The sequence below is a fragment of the Mauremys reevesii genome, linkage group 11 (assembly GCF_016161935.1).
Source record: "Mauremys reevesii isolate NIE-2019 linkage group 11, ASM1616193v1, whole genome shotgun sequence".
Lineage (NCBI taxonomy): Eukaryota > Metazoa > Chordata > Testudines > Geoemydidae > Mauremys > Mauremys reevesii.
The window spans coordinates 65,124,047-65,143,596 of record NC_052633.1 but is presented as its reverse complement, the minus strand read 5'-3'; the positions used below and the strand labels follow the sequence as shown (position 1 = coordinate 65,143,596).

Below are 19,550 nucleotides of genomic sequence, written 5' to 3'. Positions count from 1 at the left end.
TACTCTATCTTGCCCTGCTTGCACTTACTCAGCAGATTGATTCCCTGTGTTATTTAGAGGGATGATATTCCCATACAGGTGAGGTGTTTACATCAGTGGTTCCCTTTTTTCCTTCAGAACTGGGGATCCATCTAGTCTTGTGGCTTTGATTCTTTTTTTCCCCAACATCCAGACTCTCCCCACCCCTCCGCTGCCAAACACCTGACTGACGGATAACTTACGTGCAATGGGCCAAATTCAGACCTGCTGCATTCTGGTGCAAATCCACTGGACTCAATGGAGCAATGTCACAGGTCTGAATTTGGCCTGATAGAACTAAAAATACCCTTAGTATGGATTTCTCCTTAGGGCTTTGCATTCACATCCTTTATCTGTGCCCATTGTACCCTCTCAGACATTGTCATCGTTCCAATACACTACGAGAGAGGCCTGTGTAAGTATTCGCTAGTAAAGCAGCATTTTAAAATGTGCCGTTTCTGACACCTGTAGTGATTCTGGGGAAATCACCCTGAAGATCTGTAACCTGATGCCGCAGGACAGTGGTATTTACACCTGTGTGGCGACAAATGAACATGGAACAGCCTCGACCTCAGCTACAGTCAAAGTGCAAGGTATTGGATTTTTGCCTTATCTTTTTGTGCTTCTGAAACGTAAGGCAGCAATGGCTTTGCTGAGCCTCTTTGTGGCGGCTGGGAGCACTTCCAAATATCCACCCTCCAAACAAGTAGGCAAGGAGCTGTTGCAAGTGAATGACAAACAAGGGGGCCAAATCATGGAGCCTTTACTCAACTTCTCTTCCCACGCATGTCAGAAGGAGCAGCTGATGCTTAGCTCTCATTTTAGGTGCCTTAACTTTAAGGGCCATGTTTTAAAATGTTGGCCTAACATGCATCCTAACCCATCCAAACTGAGACTGCTGCTTCCCATAACCACAGCACCCTGTGGGCCCAGACTGGGCCCCGATGCAAAGCCCAAGTGTGATTTGCATAAAGGCTTTCAGTGAGAGTAAGTAGGAAATGGAGTCCTCTCCAAGTTGCAAATCATCAGCAGAGATGTTGTTGCCTACAGATGTGGCAGGAAGCTTTGGCCAGGGGAGCCTGCAGCTAAGCAAGGGGGCGTGAAGTTTATTGGTGGTGAATTTGGGGCTTTGCACCCCTTTGAAGGGAGGGGGCAAGGACTTGGCCCTTAGAAAACACTTTTTGTGGAAGCTCATCATTGAGGAATGATGAAGGATCCCTGGAACTGTAATGAGTCCCAGTGGGGAGCTGATTGTTGGTGACCTCCAGCTCCAACAAAGCGTATTTTAGAAATTCAAATGAGAGATGCCTGCGGCATTGGAGGCAACGCAGCTGTAATGAAAGTATAACTGATGGCGTGTGGAGGTCCGAGTATCATGAAAGTTTAGGAAGTCAATTTGTTTCTTCTCACAGTGGGCCCCGTTGGTTTGATTTGTCAGTAAATTTACCGGTAAAGTAAGTGGGTAAATGAGCTGCTACCGTATTCTGGACAGGGCTTAGCTACATGCGTAGCAATTGGTGATTGACTCCTAAGTGCTACAGTAATTCAAATAAGTATTAATAATAATAATTCCACCCCGTGTGCCTTGTCTGTCACCTTCTGCAGTGTCAGCCGTTCAAAGGTCCCTACTCTATGTGCCCACCACACCAACTGCCCAATCCCAAGTTCAGTGAAATCACTGGACATTTTTTTAACTTCAGTGGGTTTGGATCAGGCCCTGAGGTTGCAGCAGAAACCAGTAGCAATGGGCAAGGACACCAATGCACCTGCATTTACCATAGTTAGAATAAACGAATCCAAATTGCCATGTGTCTGAGTGAAAATTCCCACCCCACCCCCGCTGTTCTCCAAGGTCAAAGGTAGAAGGGTGATGATATTGCCATGCCATGCCATCCTCAGCGATGCTCAAATATACCGTGGCTGCACTTGCCTACCTTTGTTCCTCAAATATTACTAGAGAGAGAGGGCACCCCGGCTTCAGAGCAAAGCTGAGCACCAGCTGAGAGCAAGAAGAAACTCCCACCCAAGCTATAGTGTTGAGTAAGCACATTATGGTCTAGAGGACATTGGCCTTCCTCTAAAACCTTTCAGTATAGACTCCTGTTGGAAACAGGCTACCTGACTGGATGGACCAGTTCTGATATAACAATTCCTGTGATCTCTCCAACCGCTGCCCAGACAACGCTCATATCCACAATAGGCAGTGGAAAGGCTCTTTTTTTTTTATATGCTCTAAGCACTAAAGTACAAATAATAAGTGATGTGATGCTGGTTTCTCTTTTTCAAGGTGTTCCAGCAGCCCCAAACCGTCCCATTGCTCAGGAAAGAAGCTGCACTTCAGTGATCCTTCGCTGGCTGCCCCCATCCAGTACTGGCAATTGCACCATTTCAGGCTACACCGTAGAGTACAGAGAAGAAGGTAGGGAAACATTAGCCTTTATGGCAGGGGTGCCATTTAGGGGGCACAGGGAGGCTTGGTGTCCCCTGAGCTTCAGACAGAAGGTGTGCTCCCAGGCAGAGCTCTTACGGAACGTCTACTCTGGCAGAGTTACAATGCCGCTCAGAGCGCGCTGGAAGGAAACCGCTGTTGTGTGTTCACACTGTCAGCTGCCTGCACAATAGCGTGTTCACACTTCCAGCAGTATTCGCAGTGGTGCACTCTGGGCAGCTATCCCACAGAACATCTCTTCCTCTTCTGTCGCTAAGAGTTGTGGGAAGGCGGAGGGGATCGCGGGGCATCCTGGGTCCTGTCCCAATGCCCCGTGATGCATTGCTTTGCATTCAAGAAACCCCTGTGCTTCCGTGCACATTTGGCACCATCTTCCCATGGTTTGTGTACTGTGCGCTCTGCCTCTTCGAGCTGCAGGAATGGATCCTGAACTGTTGACTAGTATGCTGCTCACTCTGACTAACCCATCATGAGTGGCAGTGGAGTTATTCCTTAAACTACAAAAGCAAGAGGAATGTAACATGGATCTCGCCACACATAGTAGCTATGACATGAAATTTTGGCATTCATGGAGGTGCTGACTACAATGGAATGGCGCTTTTGGGCTTGGGAAACAACCACTGAGTGGTGGGATCACATCGTCATGCACGTCTGGGATGACAAGCAGTCAGGGCTGGTGCAAGGATGTTGCACGCCCTAGGCGAAACTTCCACCTTGTCGTCCCCCCCAGCGCCCCCGCCCTGAGGCGCCCCCCCTACCCCAGTTCACCCCTGCTGTGCGCACGAGCACCCCGAGCACGCCGTCGCTGCTTCACTTCTCCCACCTCCCAGGCTTGCGGCACCAATCAGCTTAGGTGCCGCAAGCCTGGTAGGCGAGAGAAGTGAAGCAGCCATGGAATGCTCAGGGAGGAGGTGGGGCAGGGGTGAGCTGGGGCGGGGAGTTCCCCTGCGTATTGCCCCCCCCCTTACTTGCAGCAAGTGGCCCTCCCCGCGCTCCCCTGCCCCAGCTCCCTCCACCTAAATGCTGGCGGCAACCGGGGTGGCTGAATATCTGGCCACCGCAGTCGCTGCTGAAGAAAATGGCGCCCCCTAAATCCTAACGGTCTCCTAAGTGGTTGCACCGGCCCTGCAAGCAGTGGCTGCAGAACTTTTGGATGAGGAAAGCCACATTCATGAAACTGTGTGAGGAGTTTGCCGCAGCCCTGCAGTGCAAGGACACGAGAATGAGAGCTGCCCCGCCGATGGAGAAGTGCATGGCAATTGCACTGTGGAAGCTGGCTACTCCAGACTGCTTGGAGTGGGAAAGTCGAACGTTGGACTCGTGTTGATGGAAGTGTGCAGGGCCATTAATCACATCCTGCTATGGAACACCGTGACCCTGGGCAACGTGTGTGACATTGTGGATGGCTTTGCACAAATGGGCTTTCTTAACTACGGAGGGGCGATAGATGACATTCATGTTCCAATTCTGGCACCAGACCATCTAGCCACTGAGTACATTAATTGCAAGGAGTATTTCTCAGTGGTTCTCAAGGCGCTTGTGGATCACCGTGGGCGTTTCACAGACATTAATGCAGGCTGGTCTGGAAAGGTGCATGACACACGCATCTTTCAGAACACTGGCCTGTTCAGGAAGCTGCAAGCAGGGACTTTCTTCCCAGACCAGATCACTGTAGGGGAAGTCGAAATGTCCATTGTGATCCTGGGAGACCCCACCTACCCCTTAATGCCGTGACTTATGAAGCCATACACGGGGCAATTGACAGCAGCAAAGAGCGGTTCAACAACAGGCTGAGCAAGTGCAGAATGACTGTTCAGTGTGCTTTTGGCCATTTGAAGGCGCACTGGCGCTGCCTATATGGGAAGCTGGACCTGGCCAATGATGATATTTCTATGCTTATAGCCGTGTGCTGTACGTTTCATAATATTTGTGAAAGCTTCACTTTGAGCTGTCTGAGTCTTCCCATTCAAGTGGATGAAATTTGGACAATTTCCAGGACTGTTTTCTTAACATTTTCATACTTGAAGTATCTGCCTGTGAGATGTTCATGATGGATGATGCAATGAAGAGGGAGAAACTTCGAAAACTTGGGATCGCTTTTCAAAAGTCCGATAAGGTCTACTTCCCCCCCCCACCATTGCAGGTGCTCCATCCGTTGCAACACTGACAAGTTTATCCAGCAGTGCATTGCCATTTGTCAATGCTTTGTCAAGTGCGTTCTTTATGTCAACACCACGGTCTATTTCTTTCACCACCACTAAGTCCAACATTTCTTCTTTCACAACTACATCCGCAGAAACACAGTTTGAAGATGTCGTTGTCATCCATGAAATTAATGTAGGGTTAACACTTAAATCTAAAAATATTCAGTTGCAACTTATGAACGGTAAACACAGCCGGTAGTGTGCAGCATGCAAGCAGATCACAGCACATGAGGTCTGCACAGTGCTATGGTGACGCAATTTTCTGTTATAATGAGCATGTGCTGCTGAAGCCCCCAGCAGCGGTGCTCCTCCCTCGGGGCTGAAGCCCAGCAGCAGCGCCCCTCTGCCTGCAGGGCTGAATCCCTAAGCACTGGCTTGCTGCCTCCTCTGGGGCTGAAGACCCCAGCAGTGGTGCCCCTCCTGCAGAGCTGAAGCCCAGCCTTGCCACCCCCTCGCAGGGTTGAAGCCAAGGGCACCAGCTCACGCCCATGGGCCTGAAGCCCCAAGTTTTGACTCATTCCCCAGCAGGGCTAAAGCCCTGAGCCATGGCTCCCTGCTACGGGGCTGAAGCCACGAGTGCCGGCTCGCCCCACTGCGGGGAGAAGCCCCGACCTTCGGTGCCCCCCACGGGACTGGAGTCGCCAGGACCGGCTCTTCCCTCTTCCCCCCCCGCGTGCAGGATGAAGCCCCAAGCTCTGCAAGCCACATGTGGCTCATGAGCCACAGTTTGGCCACACCTGTCATAGGCCATTAAATTTCACCCAGCTACTCCTGCATTAAGCCCAGTAACTTGGGTTTGGCTACAGCAAAGGCATCCAGTCTTGATTCGAAGTCTCTTCTTATATTGTCACTGTATCAGACAGGCTCTTCTGATGGCCTCTTACTGTGGATACATTAAACTGCTTGTGGTTTTGATCCAAATAATTTTGTTGTTTTCTGCATTCCAATAACATCCCACTTCCTGTCTTCCTTCCATCCAGCACTGAATTCCCCCACCTTTCTCAACTCCAACACTCCCCCCCCCCCCCCCCGCAAAAATAAATAATTAAATGCACTGCCATCCCTGCTGGCCCAGCAAATGCATTATGCCAAGGTCATACAAAATGATTCACATTCCTATTTACCTTCAGCCCACAAAGGCACAATGTTCGCTGGGTGGAATGCCTTGCCTTAGGCATGTGGCCTCTGTTTTGTTTTCCCTCTTTATCACTCTACAACAAAAATGTAAGAAGCAATTTGAATTTAATTGTCTAAATCCCATCACTTAATGAATGATCTACTAGCTACTTTAACACTCATCGCATCGATTTCACTGGCACATCTGACAAAGAACATTAACAACATTAATTGTTGCCTTAACTCTTGCATTAACTACAGTAACCAAAACATTTTAAAAAGCAGCAGTTCTTGAGTATTCCTCCACTGCTACTCAGCTTCACAAAGATCACTGACTTTTCCCTGCCTGTCTCTGCGATGTAAGCGAACCTCACAGATAGTCATGTTCATGTACTTTATGCAAAGCAAATACTTTATGGTAAGAACTTAAGGTTAAATAGTCAGTCTTATACACAAAGATTCAGCCTCCTGTCTCTAATTCGTATAAAAATACTCCGTGCTTATGCATCTTGCTCTTCTCTTTCCATGTGAATGCCCAATACTACTGTGACCTACCGTTAATGGGTGTCACGCAGCTCACATGCCCCCAGATCAAAACATACCCCAGGCTGTTCTCCAGGCCCAGAGATTGAAGATTTGTGATATGGAGTCATGCCATCGTCAGTGAATCCGGATTGTAACGTGGCTGCCTTTGCCTCCTTCCTAGACACGATTACTACCACTGGTCCAGTTTTCTTCATTCTTTTTCCCCACATTTGGCACATTGCAAATGGGTCTTCCTCCACTGCATCCCAGAATCCTTTGTGCTGGTTTCCATTGTTTTTCAAACAAGACACCAAGGTCCATGGCTCTTCACAGGAAGGGCTCCAGGAATGGTTCCCCTGGGTTTCCAGGCATTCATAGAAGACCCAGTTGCAAGTGACTGAACCAATCTGCATCAGCACAGGTGAAGAGAGACTGAGTCGGGCTCAAAGTTTATTTGTGGTAACCAGAGGCCCCTCTTTAATAATAAATAAATTAATTAATAATAAATAACCCCAAAAATCTCAACTACAGAATCTCCTTTTCTGCTGATTCCTTTGGTATTTCACCCAGTTATTCCACTGTGATTTCCAGATATGTCTGGATATTTTTTTCATGGGATGTATTTTGGTCTCGTCCATGAATTTTATTCCTGGAAGGCTCCATATTTAGCAAAACTCATTATGTACGCCACAGACATGTTCTGAGAATCCTGTCAACTTGTTCTTCTTCTAGGTCCTTCACGAATCCTGTCTAAAGCCCGGCTTCCTCTTACCAGTGTAAATAATGCATCATAGAATTTCTCCCACTGCACTTCACTGTAATCAAAGAGAAAAAATCATCAAGTCAACATCACATTTCTTTACCTGATTTCACACTCTCTGAAACCTTGTGCCCAGGCCGGTGCACATCAATGTAAGCCTGGTGAGAGACAACCTCAAATGCTGTGCGCTTTTCTGGGGGCCTCACAGCCAGAAAGATGTTGGCAAACTGAAGGGAGTTCAGAGAATAACAAAAATGGCAGAGGTTGCAGGGATTGACTTAAAGGAAAGAGTAAAAGTGTTACATAGCTGCAGCTTGGTTAAACAATAACTAGAGAGAAGATGTGTTTGGAGGGAGAAAAATTGTCCCAGGGTGGTCCAAGGAGATATTCCCAAAGAATAATGGGATGAAATTATGAGAAAAGAGGTTTAGGATGCGTTATCAGGAAACTCAACAAGGAGTACTTGTGGCATCTTACAGACTAATACATTTATTTGGGCATAAGCTTTCGTGGGCTAAAACCCACTTCATCAGATACGTGGAAAATATAGTAGCAGGTATAAATACACCGCACATGAAAAGATGGGAGTTGCCCTACCAAGTGGGAGGTCAGTGCTAACAAGCCAATTCAGTTAAGGTGGGCTATTCTCAACAGTTGACAATAAGGGGTGAATACTAAGGGAGGAAAAATCATTTTTGTAGTGTTACCGAGGCCAGTGTAATAAAGGTGGCCCATTTCAAACAGTTCACAAGAAGATGTGAGTATCAGCAGGGGGAAATTAGTTTTTGTAGTGACCCATCTACTCCCAGTCTTTATTCAGGCCTAATTTGATGGTGTCCAGTTGCAAATTAATTCTAGTTCTGCAGTTTCTCGTTGGAGTCTGAAGTTTTTTTGTTGAAGAATTGCCCGTTTTAAGTCTTTTATTGAGATTGAAGTGTTCTCCTACTGGTTTTTGAATGTTATAATTCTTGATGTCTGATTTGTGTCCATTTATTCTTTTGTATAGAGACTGTCCGGTTTGGCCAATGTACATGGCAGAGGGGTATTGCTGGCACATGATGGCATATTCCACACATATACCAATGTAATAAATTTGTTAGTCTCTAAGGTGCCACTCCTTGATGTTTTTGCTGATACAGACTAACACGGCTACCACTCTGAAACCTCTCAGGAAACTGTCATCTACTAAACAATGGAATAGTCTCCTGTGGGATGTGGTGGAAGCCCCATCACAAGGGAAGCCTGATTCTCCTCTCCATTACACCAGTATAACTCCAGGGGGAGGCCACATGCCTAATGCAAGTTAGAACCCCTTAGATCACCCTAAACAACAGAATTAAAGCAGCTCAAAACCAGTGTATTGGAGTGGAGCATTAGGCCCATCAAAACTTGTCTTGAGCAAATCACTCAAAAGTGTATCATTGCAAACAATCCTGTGTATTTTCAGTTCAATGGTCAAAATTAATTACATAATAATAGAAGCTTCTTTATTTCTACCTTTTAAAAAAAAACCCATGGATTTTACCTGCTTCAATATAAACAGCCGTGTGTGTGTGTGTGTGTGTGAGAGAGAGAGAGACAGAGAGACAGAGAATTCTCTTACTGAGTATGCTTCATTCACACATTGATTTCTTTATGAATTGGCCTTATCATTCTGCTATATAACCTGTAAACAGTGATGGCTAAGAACTGGTATTCTTTAAGAACTAGTATTCTACTTTTGAGCTAAATCAAACTGTGTTTTCTTCAGCTGGCTTTTTCTCTCCGTAAAATTCAGGAGCCCAGGTCTGGCAGCAGTCAGTTGCCTCCACTTTGGATACCTATCTTGTCATTGAAGATCTCACTCCAGGCTGTCGATATCAGTTCAGAGTCAGCGCCAGCAATCCCTGGGGAATTAGTTTACCTAGTGAGCCCTCAGAATTTGTGAGCCTCCCTGAGTATGGTGAGTACTTTTTGAAAAGGAAAAGGCCAGCTGACAGATGAGAAGGAGAAGGTAGTGCTTATAAGGAGAATTATTTTTTGATTGGTCAACATTAAATTTCCATTCTAGAGCTGAGATTCAGGTGATGAATATCAGAGAAAGCTAGATACTTCCTCAGAGCAGTCCTAAATGTTACTAGCCTCACCAAGTCTTAGATTCAGCTCAACTCCTTTCTCTCTAAAAGGAAAAGGCATTTGGATAACTGAGTATCTGATGGATCCCAGAAAACTCGCCATTCCTCCACCCCGCCATAAGAGGATTCCTCCATATCCCCCCATGCCAGGGGATGTATGCCCCATTCCTCTCTTACCTGCCCCAGCCTCGCATGCCACCGGCTCTGTCTGGAAAGTAGATCATTTGAGAAATATAAACAAGTTGAATGAAGGGCTTTGCAGACCCAGCCAATAATCCTTTACACTTCTGTAAGGCATTTCATCTGAGGCTTTCAAATCAGTTTACAAATATTAATCCGCACCCCCCCCCCACACACACACACACACACTCCTGAGTTGTGGATAAGGCAGGATTACTAACCTAATTTTACAGATAAGGAAACGTGGGTGCTCTTGGTTTAAAACATATGAATGTATTTCATCAAGTCATAAAACCCTTTTAAATGGAGAGGGAGGATGGACTTGTGGTCAAGGTCCGGTGTGACCTTAGACAAGTCACTTCATCCTCAGTGCCCATCTGTAAAATAGGGATAATACTTTCCATCTCCCACACTCTGCCTGGCCTATTTAAACCATAAACTCTTTGGAGCGAGGTCTGACTCTTACTACGTGCAATACCTAGCACCATGGAGCTCCGGGCTTGGTTGGTGGGTCTAGGCACTAACTGTAATATAAATAATAATTTGTTTTATATTGTAAGAAATAGTAGAACTTATCTTACAATGGCATTAGAAATCTCTGCTTTTCCTTGCACTTAAATGGAAGCTGTATTATTTGACTCCTACTCTACCCCAGGAGCCTGTCAATACAGGCAGGATTTGAGGCTGACCCTGCACTCCCTGGCGATCAGATCCTCACGCCACTCTGGAAAAAGGCCAGAGTGGCAAAAAGGGGCTCAGAAGCCTAGGATCTGGCAGTGGGGAGATTTTTGGTGCAGGCACTGTGGAAAACAGCTTCAAGTCTGCCCTTTAGGGACTCCCTCACAAGCCGCAGCACAGGGGGCAGGGATGGAGATGGGAGGGTATGTCAGGCACAGGACTACAGCACTGAGATTCTGGGCAGTTTCACGGCTGTTCTAAGAATATGCCTACACTGCAGCTGGGAGCTAATCTCCTAGCCTGGGTAGACAGACTCACGCTAGTGTGGCTAGAGTTAGCACACTAGAAATAGCCCAGTGGGCTGTGCTACTCAGGTTGGAGCTCAGGCTCTCAACCCTGAAAACATCCACTCAATGTGCAGCGGCAGTCAAAAATGTTGGGAATCATTAGGAAGGGGATAGATAAGACAGAAAATATCATATTGCCTCTATATCAATCTATGGTACGCCCACATCTGGAATATGCGTGCAGATGTAGTCGCCCCATCTCAAAAAAGATATATTGGAATTGGAAAAGGTACAGAAAAGGGCAACAAAAATGATTAGGGGGTATGGAATGGCTTCCATATGAGGAGAGATTAATAAGACTGGGACTCTTCAGCTTGGAAAAGAGACCACTAAGAAAGGATATGATAGTGGTCTAAAAATCATGACTGGAGTGGGGAAAGTAAATAAGGGGGGAAGTGCTATTTACTCTTTCTCATAACACAAGAACTAGGGGTCACCAAATGAAATTAATAGGGAGCAGGTTTAAACCAAACAAAAAAGTATTTCTTCATGCAATGTACAGTCAACCTGTGGAACTCTTTGCCACAGGATGTTGTGAAGGCCAAGACTATAACAGGGTTTGAAAAAGAACTAGGTAAGTTCATGGAGGATAGGTCCATCAATAGCTATTAGCCAGGATGGGCAGGACTGGTGCCCCTAGCTTCTGTTTGCCAGAAGCTGGGAATGGGCGACAGGGGATGGATCACTTGATGATTACCTGTTCTGTTCATTCCCTCTGGGGCACCTGGCACTGGCCACTGTTGGAAGACAAGATACTGGGCTAGATGGACCATTGGTCTGACCTAGTATGGCAGCTCTTATGTTCTTCAAGCCTTGAGAGCCTGCACTCCAGCCCAACCCGCAACATCTGCACTGCTATTTTTAATGCACTAGCTCAAACCCCGTGAACATACAGCTAAGGGTAGCATAAAATCCCTCCTTTACCTGTACAGAATTAAGAAACTCAAATATAACCTGGTTGGCACCTGACCAAAAGGACCAATAAGGGGAGAAGATACTTTCAAATCTGTGGGGGAAGGTTTTTGTTTTGTGTCTCTCTGTGTTCTCTCTGGGTCAGCGAGGAATCAGGGCAGGGAAAATACATCTCCCAAAGCCATACCGGACTAAACATCTAAGATTACAAATTGTAAGTAATAGGAAGGAAATGCGTTAGATTATCTTTTGTTTTAGCTTGTGAATTGTCCCTATGCTAAGAGGGAGGTTTATTCCTGTTTTTTTGTAACTTTAAAGTTTTGCCTAGAGGGGAATCCTCTGTGTTTTGAATCTTATTACCCTGTAAAATTACTTTCCATCCTGATTTTACAGAGGTGCTTCTTTTACTTTTTTCTTTATAATAAAGTTCTGTTTTTTAAAGAATCTGATTTGGTTCTTAGTGTCCTAAAAACCCAAGGGTCTGGTCTGTGCTCACCTTGTTAACCTATTTGGTTGGTATATTATTCTCAAGTCTCCCCAGGAAGGGGGGTGAAGAGGCTTGGGGGGATATTTTAGGGAAACAGGAACTCCAAGTGGTCCTTTTCCTGAATCTTTGTCTAACTCACTTGGTGGTGGCAGCAGTACCCATCCAAGGACAAGGAAGGATTTGTGCCTTGGGGAAGTTTTTAACCTAAGCTGGTGGAATATAAGCTTAGGGGGTCTTTCATGCGGGTCCCCACATCTGTATCCCAGAGTTCAGAGTGGGGAGGGAACCCTGACACCCCGTTAGTGTGACTCTGTCTACCTGGGCTGGGTGGCTCGCTCCCAGCTGCGGTGTAGATGTGCCCAGAGAGGCAACTATAACTTAGGCCCCACAGGCTGTCTTTGTTACAGTGAAGACTCCTGCAGCCACTGAAGCAGCCCAGAACTGGGAAGGCACAAAGTCACCTTAAGTTCCTCTTCTCCTGGGCTGCACCTTTTAGAGGCACAGCGCGGAATCTCCCCCTGGCAGTTTTGCCTAGGGAAGAGATATGGAAACTGACTCTTAATTCTTAATTTCTCCTTTAAGACACTTAAATTTTTAAATGCTATATGAGAATTAGAACGTGTTTTGTGTTACCTAGGAAACTTTTCTTAACCTGGATCTTTCTTGAATATGTTTTTCCCCAAAGATGCTGCCGCTGATGGTGCCACTGTTTCATGGAAAGAAAACTTTGACTTTGCTTATATGGAATTGCATGAGATTGGGAGGTAATATTAGCCTTGTAATAAAACACAAAAACAATCATGTGAAGCTTTCCCACCAGGGGAATGTTTAGGGTTCTTTTTAGAGCTACCAAGTAAATGCAACGTTTCCTTCTTACCTTTTTAAAAGTGCCATTTCTTTCAGGCTGTTGTGCACATAAAATCAGTACAAAAGATGTCACTTTCAAGATCAAGTTTAGAATATAGTCTGAGAAGTGTAATTCAGAAAGGCATGGCTGCATGTGAACTTCTAACATATTAGCTGTGGAAATCTATATCCGTCGTTGGAAGTTTTTGCTAGCATCTGCTCTCATTTCTCTAGTTTGACTTGGGCTTTTGATGTCATGATAATCCAGCCAATCTTGATATACTTAACTCTGTGCTCTAGTTCAGCAAAGTGCTTAAGCGTGTGCTTTAGTCCATCACTTAGGGTGACCAGACAGCACGTGTGAAAAATCGGGATGGGGGTGGGGAGTAATAGGAACCTATATAAGAAAAAGACCCAAAAATCAGGACTGTCCCTATAAAATCGGGACATCTGGTCACCCTACCATCACTATCCAACCAAGTATTTAAGTGCACGATTAAAGTTAATCATGCATGTAAGTGCTTTGCTGAATAGAGATGATTTGTTGAACTAGAGCCTGTGGGGCTGGCCAATATATAAAGATAAAGGTTCTACTACTAGTGCTGTCTAAGAGATCTGCTTTATGTCAAGTGGTGGAGACCAGTGTTTCTGGGGCTAATGGGTTAGGGTTCTATCGTAGCTCTGTAGGACAATGTGCAATTCATCTTGTACCTGTCTGTCTTCAATATACGGATTCTTTATCTACTGTACTTACTAGTTACAAGACAAGAGTATTTCACTTTGTTCCTCCACTGTGGAACAATTGTGCATGGCTTTGCACAAGTCTGACCTGCTCTGTATAAGTGACTCACTACCGCTTGTCCCTCAGAATCACTTGATCTCATATCTGAAATGACTAGGTGAAATTATTAAATATTGTTACTGAATGGGCGGGGAGGTTCTTTTGGTTTTCTGAGAATGGTCGTTTTTATTAGAAAATTATTTTTTGTGCTTATTTGAAAGAAAAAGCAGCAGCTGCAAATTGAGCCCATGGGAGAGCATTCGACGACAGCACAATGACTGTACAAAGACAAATGACACCATTTATCACCTCTTTTTGCTCATCCTAAAAAATCTAAACTCCCAGGATAGGGAATTTAGGTTCTTTGTAGGGAAATGTTATGAATAACTAGACTCAACTAGACTCAAATAACGCTTTGAAAATCACTCTTATTGCACTGAAAAAACCAGACATGATTTATTCATGGATCGTCTTCATTATCATGTCTTCCAGGGGTCGATTCTCCACAGTAAAGAAATGTATTCACAAAGCCACCAGGAAGGACGTCGCTGTGAAATTCATTAGTAAAAAAATGAAAAAGAAAGAGCAGGCGGCACACGAAGCAGCTTTGTTACAGCACTTGCAGCATCCTCAGTATATAACTATCCACGATACCTATGAGTCGCCCACGTCTTATATCTTAGTTTTAGAGCTGTAAGTACCTAGCAGGATCAGGATTTAAGTGAGGCTCTCCCATTGACTTCAGTGAGCCTAGGATTTCACCTGCTGCCCTTTTTTAGATCATAGTGCCATGTAGCACACCCGTTACACGCTGGATTTCTACTGTCTCTCATCTATGGATTAAAAGAAACTCAGAATCATTGGGACAAGTTCATGTTTGATGTTACTCCACTGAAGGCAGTGGGATTACATCAGAGATTAATTTGGCCCCCTCTGTCCGTTTTTGATAATTGTGTTAAAATATATATCAGTCAAATCTCACCCAAATGCCTTTTTTTTAAGTGACAAATGCAGTGCAGCAAGCACTCATGCTCTATAAAGAAATGGTGGCTTTTGGAGACAAAATGTCTTAGTGGACAGAGCACTGGTTTAAGATTCCAGAGACCTGAGTTCTAGTCCTGGCTCTGTCACTATCCTGCTGGGTGACCTTAGGCAAATCACTGGCCTCCCTGTGCCTCAGTTTTCCCAGCTGTCAAATGGGGATAATGATATTGGCCTGCTTTGAAATCTAATTATTTTAAAAGTTTGATATTATTAATGCAAAATGCTACCTAGATAGAGAATGTCCCATGAAGTACATGTGGGCTATTTGTATATGTATATTTACACAGATAAATAGACCTGGGTGGACATTTTTCAGAGTGTACATTTTCAAAAGGAAAATATTTTCATTTGAAAATTTCAGTCCTTTTTTTACACCTTTATCCATCAGCTCTACAGAGAAATAGACCGATCCCAGTAAATAAATGTATTTGTTTTCAGAGAAATTGCCACCATATGTTGAATTAGTCCTTGAGCAAATTATGATATCTTGAGGCTGCTTTAGATTTTCAAAGACTGTTGATAAGTTAATGGTTGAGGCATAATCATGCTACCGCTTTCATGGCCTGCCAGTGTCTTTAGATATCATTAGCTACATGCTGAGCCTTACATTTGAGCTTCCTCCATTTTTAGGTCATTGCAGTTATATTTTCAAATTTTAACCATTCCGGGAGGTTTCGTGTGATGAATTTTTTTTTTCAAGCTGAGTTTTTGATTTGTTTCTAGTATGGATGATGGCCGTCTCTTGGATTATCTTATGAATCATGATGAACTGATGGAGGAAAAAGTAGCTTTCTACATAAGAGACACAATGGAAGCCTTACAGTATCTTCACAATTGCAGAGTGGCTCATTTAGATATAAAGGTAGGAAGAAAAGAGGATGAAGTTATTCATTGGTCAAGCACTGACCCCAGAACGCTTAGGAGACACAGTCTGTGCCCTAATGAGTTTACAATCTAAGTAGACAAGCACTACAGTTCAGATCTATAAAGCACCAGGCGGCCAGCAGAAAGGCTGATCACCCTGGTGCGGGATTTCTTTCTTCCTTCCCTGTTTGATGGGTTTATACTGCTTGGCTTTGTGGAAGAGCCATGTTTTAAGGCGGGATTCGATTAGAGTGGATGCCTGGCACATGAGAAAAGTTGCTCTTGCAAAGAAGACAAAAGGAGGAGAAGGATGCAAAGGGAGAAGTTGGGCGGGAGGCGCAAAGTAGGGACTACGAAAAGAAAAGAGCAGAGAGGCAGACGAGCATAGCAGTGCAAAGCCTTGAAGGTCAGGACAAGGAGCTTAAACTTCAGTGGGATGGGAGAGTAGCCCAGCGGAGAGACTCAAGGAGGGGAGTGACTTGGTCAGAGGAAGAAGGATTTTCCCAACTGCATTTTGGAGAATTAATAATAATAACAACAGGAGATATACCAATCTTGTAGAACTGGAAGGGACCTTGAAAGGTCATTGAGTCCAGCCCCCTGCCTTCACTAGCAGGACCAAGTACTGATTTTCCCCCCAGATCCCTAAGTGGCCCCCTCAAGGATTGAACTCACAATCCTGGGTTTAGCAGGCCAATGCTCAAACCACTGAGCTATCCCTCCCCCCCTAGACTTTTGAGGGAGGCTCAAAAGTCTATAGTGTCATTAACATGAATCAAACCTTGTTTTGTTAACACACATGGCAGGAGGCAGCTATGCTGCCAGAGTCTGACAGATAATGTCCTGAATTCATTATTGTAATGTTCTTATTGGCATTCCAGTTCTTTTGACTGATTGGTTATAACTAACACACAACATAGTGACTAGAATTTCATTGGGGATTGACACCAACCTGGGCTCAAGCTGCCCTGGGTAGCAGTTAAGGTAGTATTGGTTGTTTGGGGATTTTTATATATATATATATATATAAGTGCATGTGCAGACTTAAATGGCAATCAAAAATAGACACTAAGGCGCCAACCTGCCCTCTTATATGAATTCCCTTTCCACTTAGTGACTTAATCCCTACTAGTAGACTCAGCTCCATGGAGGAGTCTCCTGGAATCTTCACCCCAGAAATGTGTTATTTCAGGTGGTACTTTGGTTCTTCCGTTGCCCATGACCAAATCTTTTTTTCAAAATAACATATGAAAAGGCTAAGTCCCAATTGGCTAAGCTACCGAAAATGCTTTTCAATATGTATTTGTAGATTCTTTGCTGGACCTACAGGAGCTTTCAGGAAGTATATAGGTGTTCCTGCAAATTACTTCATTTCCACTGAATCCTAAATTAGCAACTTTATTAGACCATGGGCTAGTTTCCCAAAGCACGTGGTGGACGTCCCCATCACTTGAGTCCTTCAGAGATGCACTGAAGGGAACAAAACTGTGCTGGTAAGTGAGAAGCAAGAGAGGCAGAAGTCACAGTAGTCAGAAGGCTGAGTCATGCACTTATAAAACTGGGTGAGGGAAGGGATGCTGGTATTGTCAACAATGATTTCAGAATGGAGAGAGAAGAGCTCTGTGATTAGCTTAATTTTAGACACGTTGAGCTTGAGGTAGCAGTAAGAACTGCCGGAGGATGAGGAGATAAAGGAGAGGCCAGCAGAGAGCTATGAGTAGATGATGGTGAAGAAATAAATTTGAAAGTTATCTCAAGCTAGATGAGAGCTGAATCCATGGTTCAAATGAGAACTCCTGGGGAAAGTGCAAAAGGAGGGACACAGCCCAGAGCCCTGCAGGTCTGCAGCAAGTGTAGGGAGAGAGCCATAAGAAATGCTGAAATAGCTACGAGCAGGAGGAAACCAGGAGAGGTTAGGACCAAAAATACCTGCACTCTAGTTTGGAAGACAAATAATTATATCCATATATAATTGCTCTAGGAAGATTTAATTTGGGAAAAATAAACTTATCTCATCTCATAGAAACCAAGAGTCAAGTCCTGCTCCCTTACACTGGTGTAAAACCAGAATAACTCCATTGACGCTAAAGGCGTTGATCTGCCTTTACAGCTGTGTAAATGGGAGCTGAATTTGTTCCCAGGCATTCAGTGTCCTGACTGGTATTTCGCATCTCTGATTCAGTATGTTTTGATGAGCTAGTACACAGGGGTTCTCAACCTTTTTCTTTCTGATTCCCCCTGCCCCAAACATGCTATAAAAACTCCATGGCCCACCTGTGCTACAATAACTGGTTTTCTGCGTATAAAAGCCAGGGCCGGCATTAAGGGGTAGCAAGCAGGGCAATTGCCCAGGGACCCATGGCACTGGGGGCACCATGAAGCTAAGTTGCTCAGGCTTCTGCTTCAGCCCCAGGTGGTGGGGCTCAGAGCCCCAGGCTTCAGCCCCATGCAGTGGAACTCTGGCTTTCTGCCCTAGGCCCCAGCAAATCTAACACTGGCCCTGCTTGGTGGACCCCCTGAAACCTGCTCATGGACCAGGGGGATCCCCGGACCCCTGGTTGAGAACCACTGGTGTCAACTTCTCTTAAAATGAAAGCGACACATTTCATTTACAAAACAATCCTACAATTTAGTCTGTTTTAAAATTTCAACAGCCAGAAAATCTGCTCATTGACTTAAGGATCCCAGTGCCTCGTGTCAAGCTTATAGACTTGGAAGATGCAGTTCAGATCACGGGTCATTACCATGTTCATCAGCTGCTTGGAAACCCTGAGTTTGCAGCTCCTGAAGTTATCCAAGGTGCCCCTGTCTCACTGGGCACAGATATCTGGAGCATTGGGGTCCTCACCTATGTCATGTTAAGTGGCGTCTCTCCATTCCTGGATGAAAGCAAAGAGGAGACGTGTATAAACGTGTGCAGAGTGGATTTCAGCTTCCCTCATGAGTATTTCTGTGATGTGAGTCATGCAGCCAGAGACTTCATCAACGTTATCCTCCAGGAAGACTTCAGGAGGAGGCCAACAGCAGCCACTTGTTTACAGCATCCGTGGCTGCAGCCTCACAATGGCAGCTATTCCAAAATCCCACTGGATACCTCCCGTCTGGCTTGCTTCATTGAGCGCCGCAGACACCAGTATGATGTGCATCCAGTTCCCAACGTCAAGAGCTTCATAATGAGCAGGATGAACCCGGGAACGTGATGCAACGTAGTCCTGTGATGTACACAGCTGGGCCTGAGGCAAGGCATACAGTATGAACAGACACAAGGTGGAATCTGTCTGTATATAAGTCTGTATTAAGTATTACATACATTTCATGTGGTTTCCCAAACTGAGGGATGTAACTCATGCTAGTGGTTGCAGTATCTGTCCAGTTACTCAGAACCAAAGTTAATGTGGGTGCTGTTAAGTGGGCGTGCACACCCCCTTGACAAGGCTGTTCTTGGAAAGCAAGCAATCTTCTGGTTATAGTGAGGTCCATGTTATAAGAGGGTGTTAAAAATGGGAGCCAAAATACTGTTGCCTTAGTTTTTTGAAAGGCAGCCTTAGAAGACAGCCTCACGTTCTTGGCAGACTGATTTGGAAGAGAGTTGTGATTGGTGGAGTAAAACTAGGTTGACCCTAGGCAGTCGGCATTTACTGCAAAACTGTGTTGGATTCAGATTTTGCTGAAATCATTGCTAGCCAAGTGCCAGTTACAGGCAGGACTTTGCAAGCCCTTAATACACGACTCCCATCAACATCAGTGGGGACTCAGCCTGCAGAGGGCATGCAGGATCAGGCCCTATTCATTGTAATATCAGCTTTTGTGGTTACCTGATTTAAATACAATGTGATTTCAGACACACTCTCGTTACATGGTATTGCTTCCGCATACCTCTTCAGATAAGAATACCAGTGGGATTCCAGAGCTTTCTGCTACATCAAACCAACATGCAGTAACTTCTAGAGCTATGGTTAAGGCAGTGAATTCACTGTGGCAGAAAGCTGTTTTGACTAAGCACAATGAGACGCTGATGGTTTTTTAAAACATTTTATAAACATTGTACAGAAATCTTTTCCAAAACCTGTGCACTGAGAAAAGGCTATGTCTGATTTTTGCAGTATCTGTAAATTAGATTATGATGATTTTTTTTTCTATCAGGTTGTTCAATTTACGTGTGTGTGTGTGCGCGCGCGCGCGTGTATATATTAAAAGGATCCTGTTCCATTTCTAGCTCTGAAAT

The 19,550-nt window shown here is 44.9% G+C and overlaps 1 protein-coding gene across 1 annotated transcript in view; it reads left to right on the top strand.

The window, feature by feature from the left end:
- The window catches only part of KALRN (kalirin RhoGEF kinase), a 737,748-nt gene extending 718,397 nt beyond the window's left edge, over nucleotides 1–19,351 (top strand). Inside the window, exons 21-27 of the mRNA XM_039494013.1 lie at nucleotides 490–611; nucleotides 2,306–2,437; nucleotides 8,850–9,014; nucleotides 12,476–12,554; nucleotides 13,910–14,110; nucleotides 15,185–15,323; nucleotides 17,980–19,351. Coding sequence (XP_039349947.1) covers nucleotides 490–611; nucleotides 2,306–2,437; nucleotides 8,850–9,014; nucleotides 12,476–12,554; nucleotides 13,910–14,110; nucleotides 15,185–15,323; nucleotides 17,980–18,525 — 1,384 coding nt within the window. The 3' untranslated portion in view covers nucleotides 18,526–19,351. The remainder of the gene's footprint in view (nucleotides 1–489; nucleotides 612–2,305; nucleotides 2,438–8,849; nucleotides 9,015–12,475; nucleotides 12,555–13,909; nucleotides 14,111–15,184; nucleotides 15,324–17,979) is intronic.
- The last annotated feature ends 199 nt before the right edge of the window (nucleotides 19,352–19,550 follow it).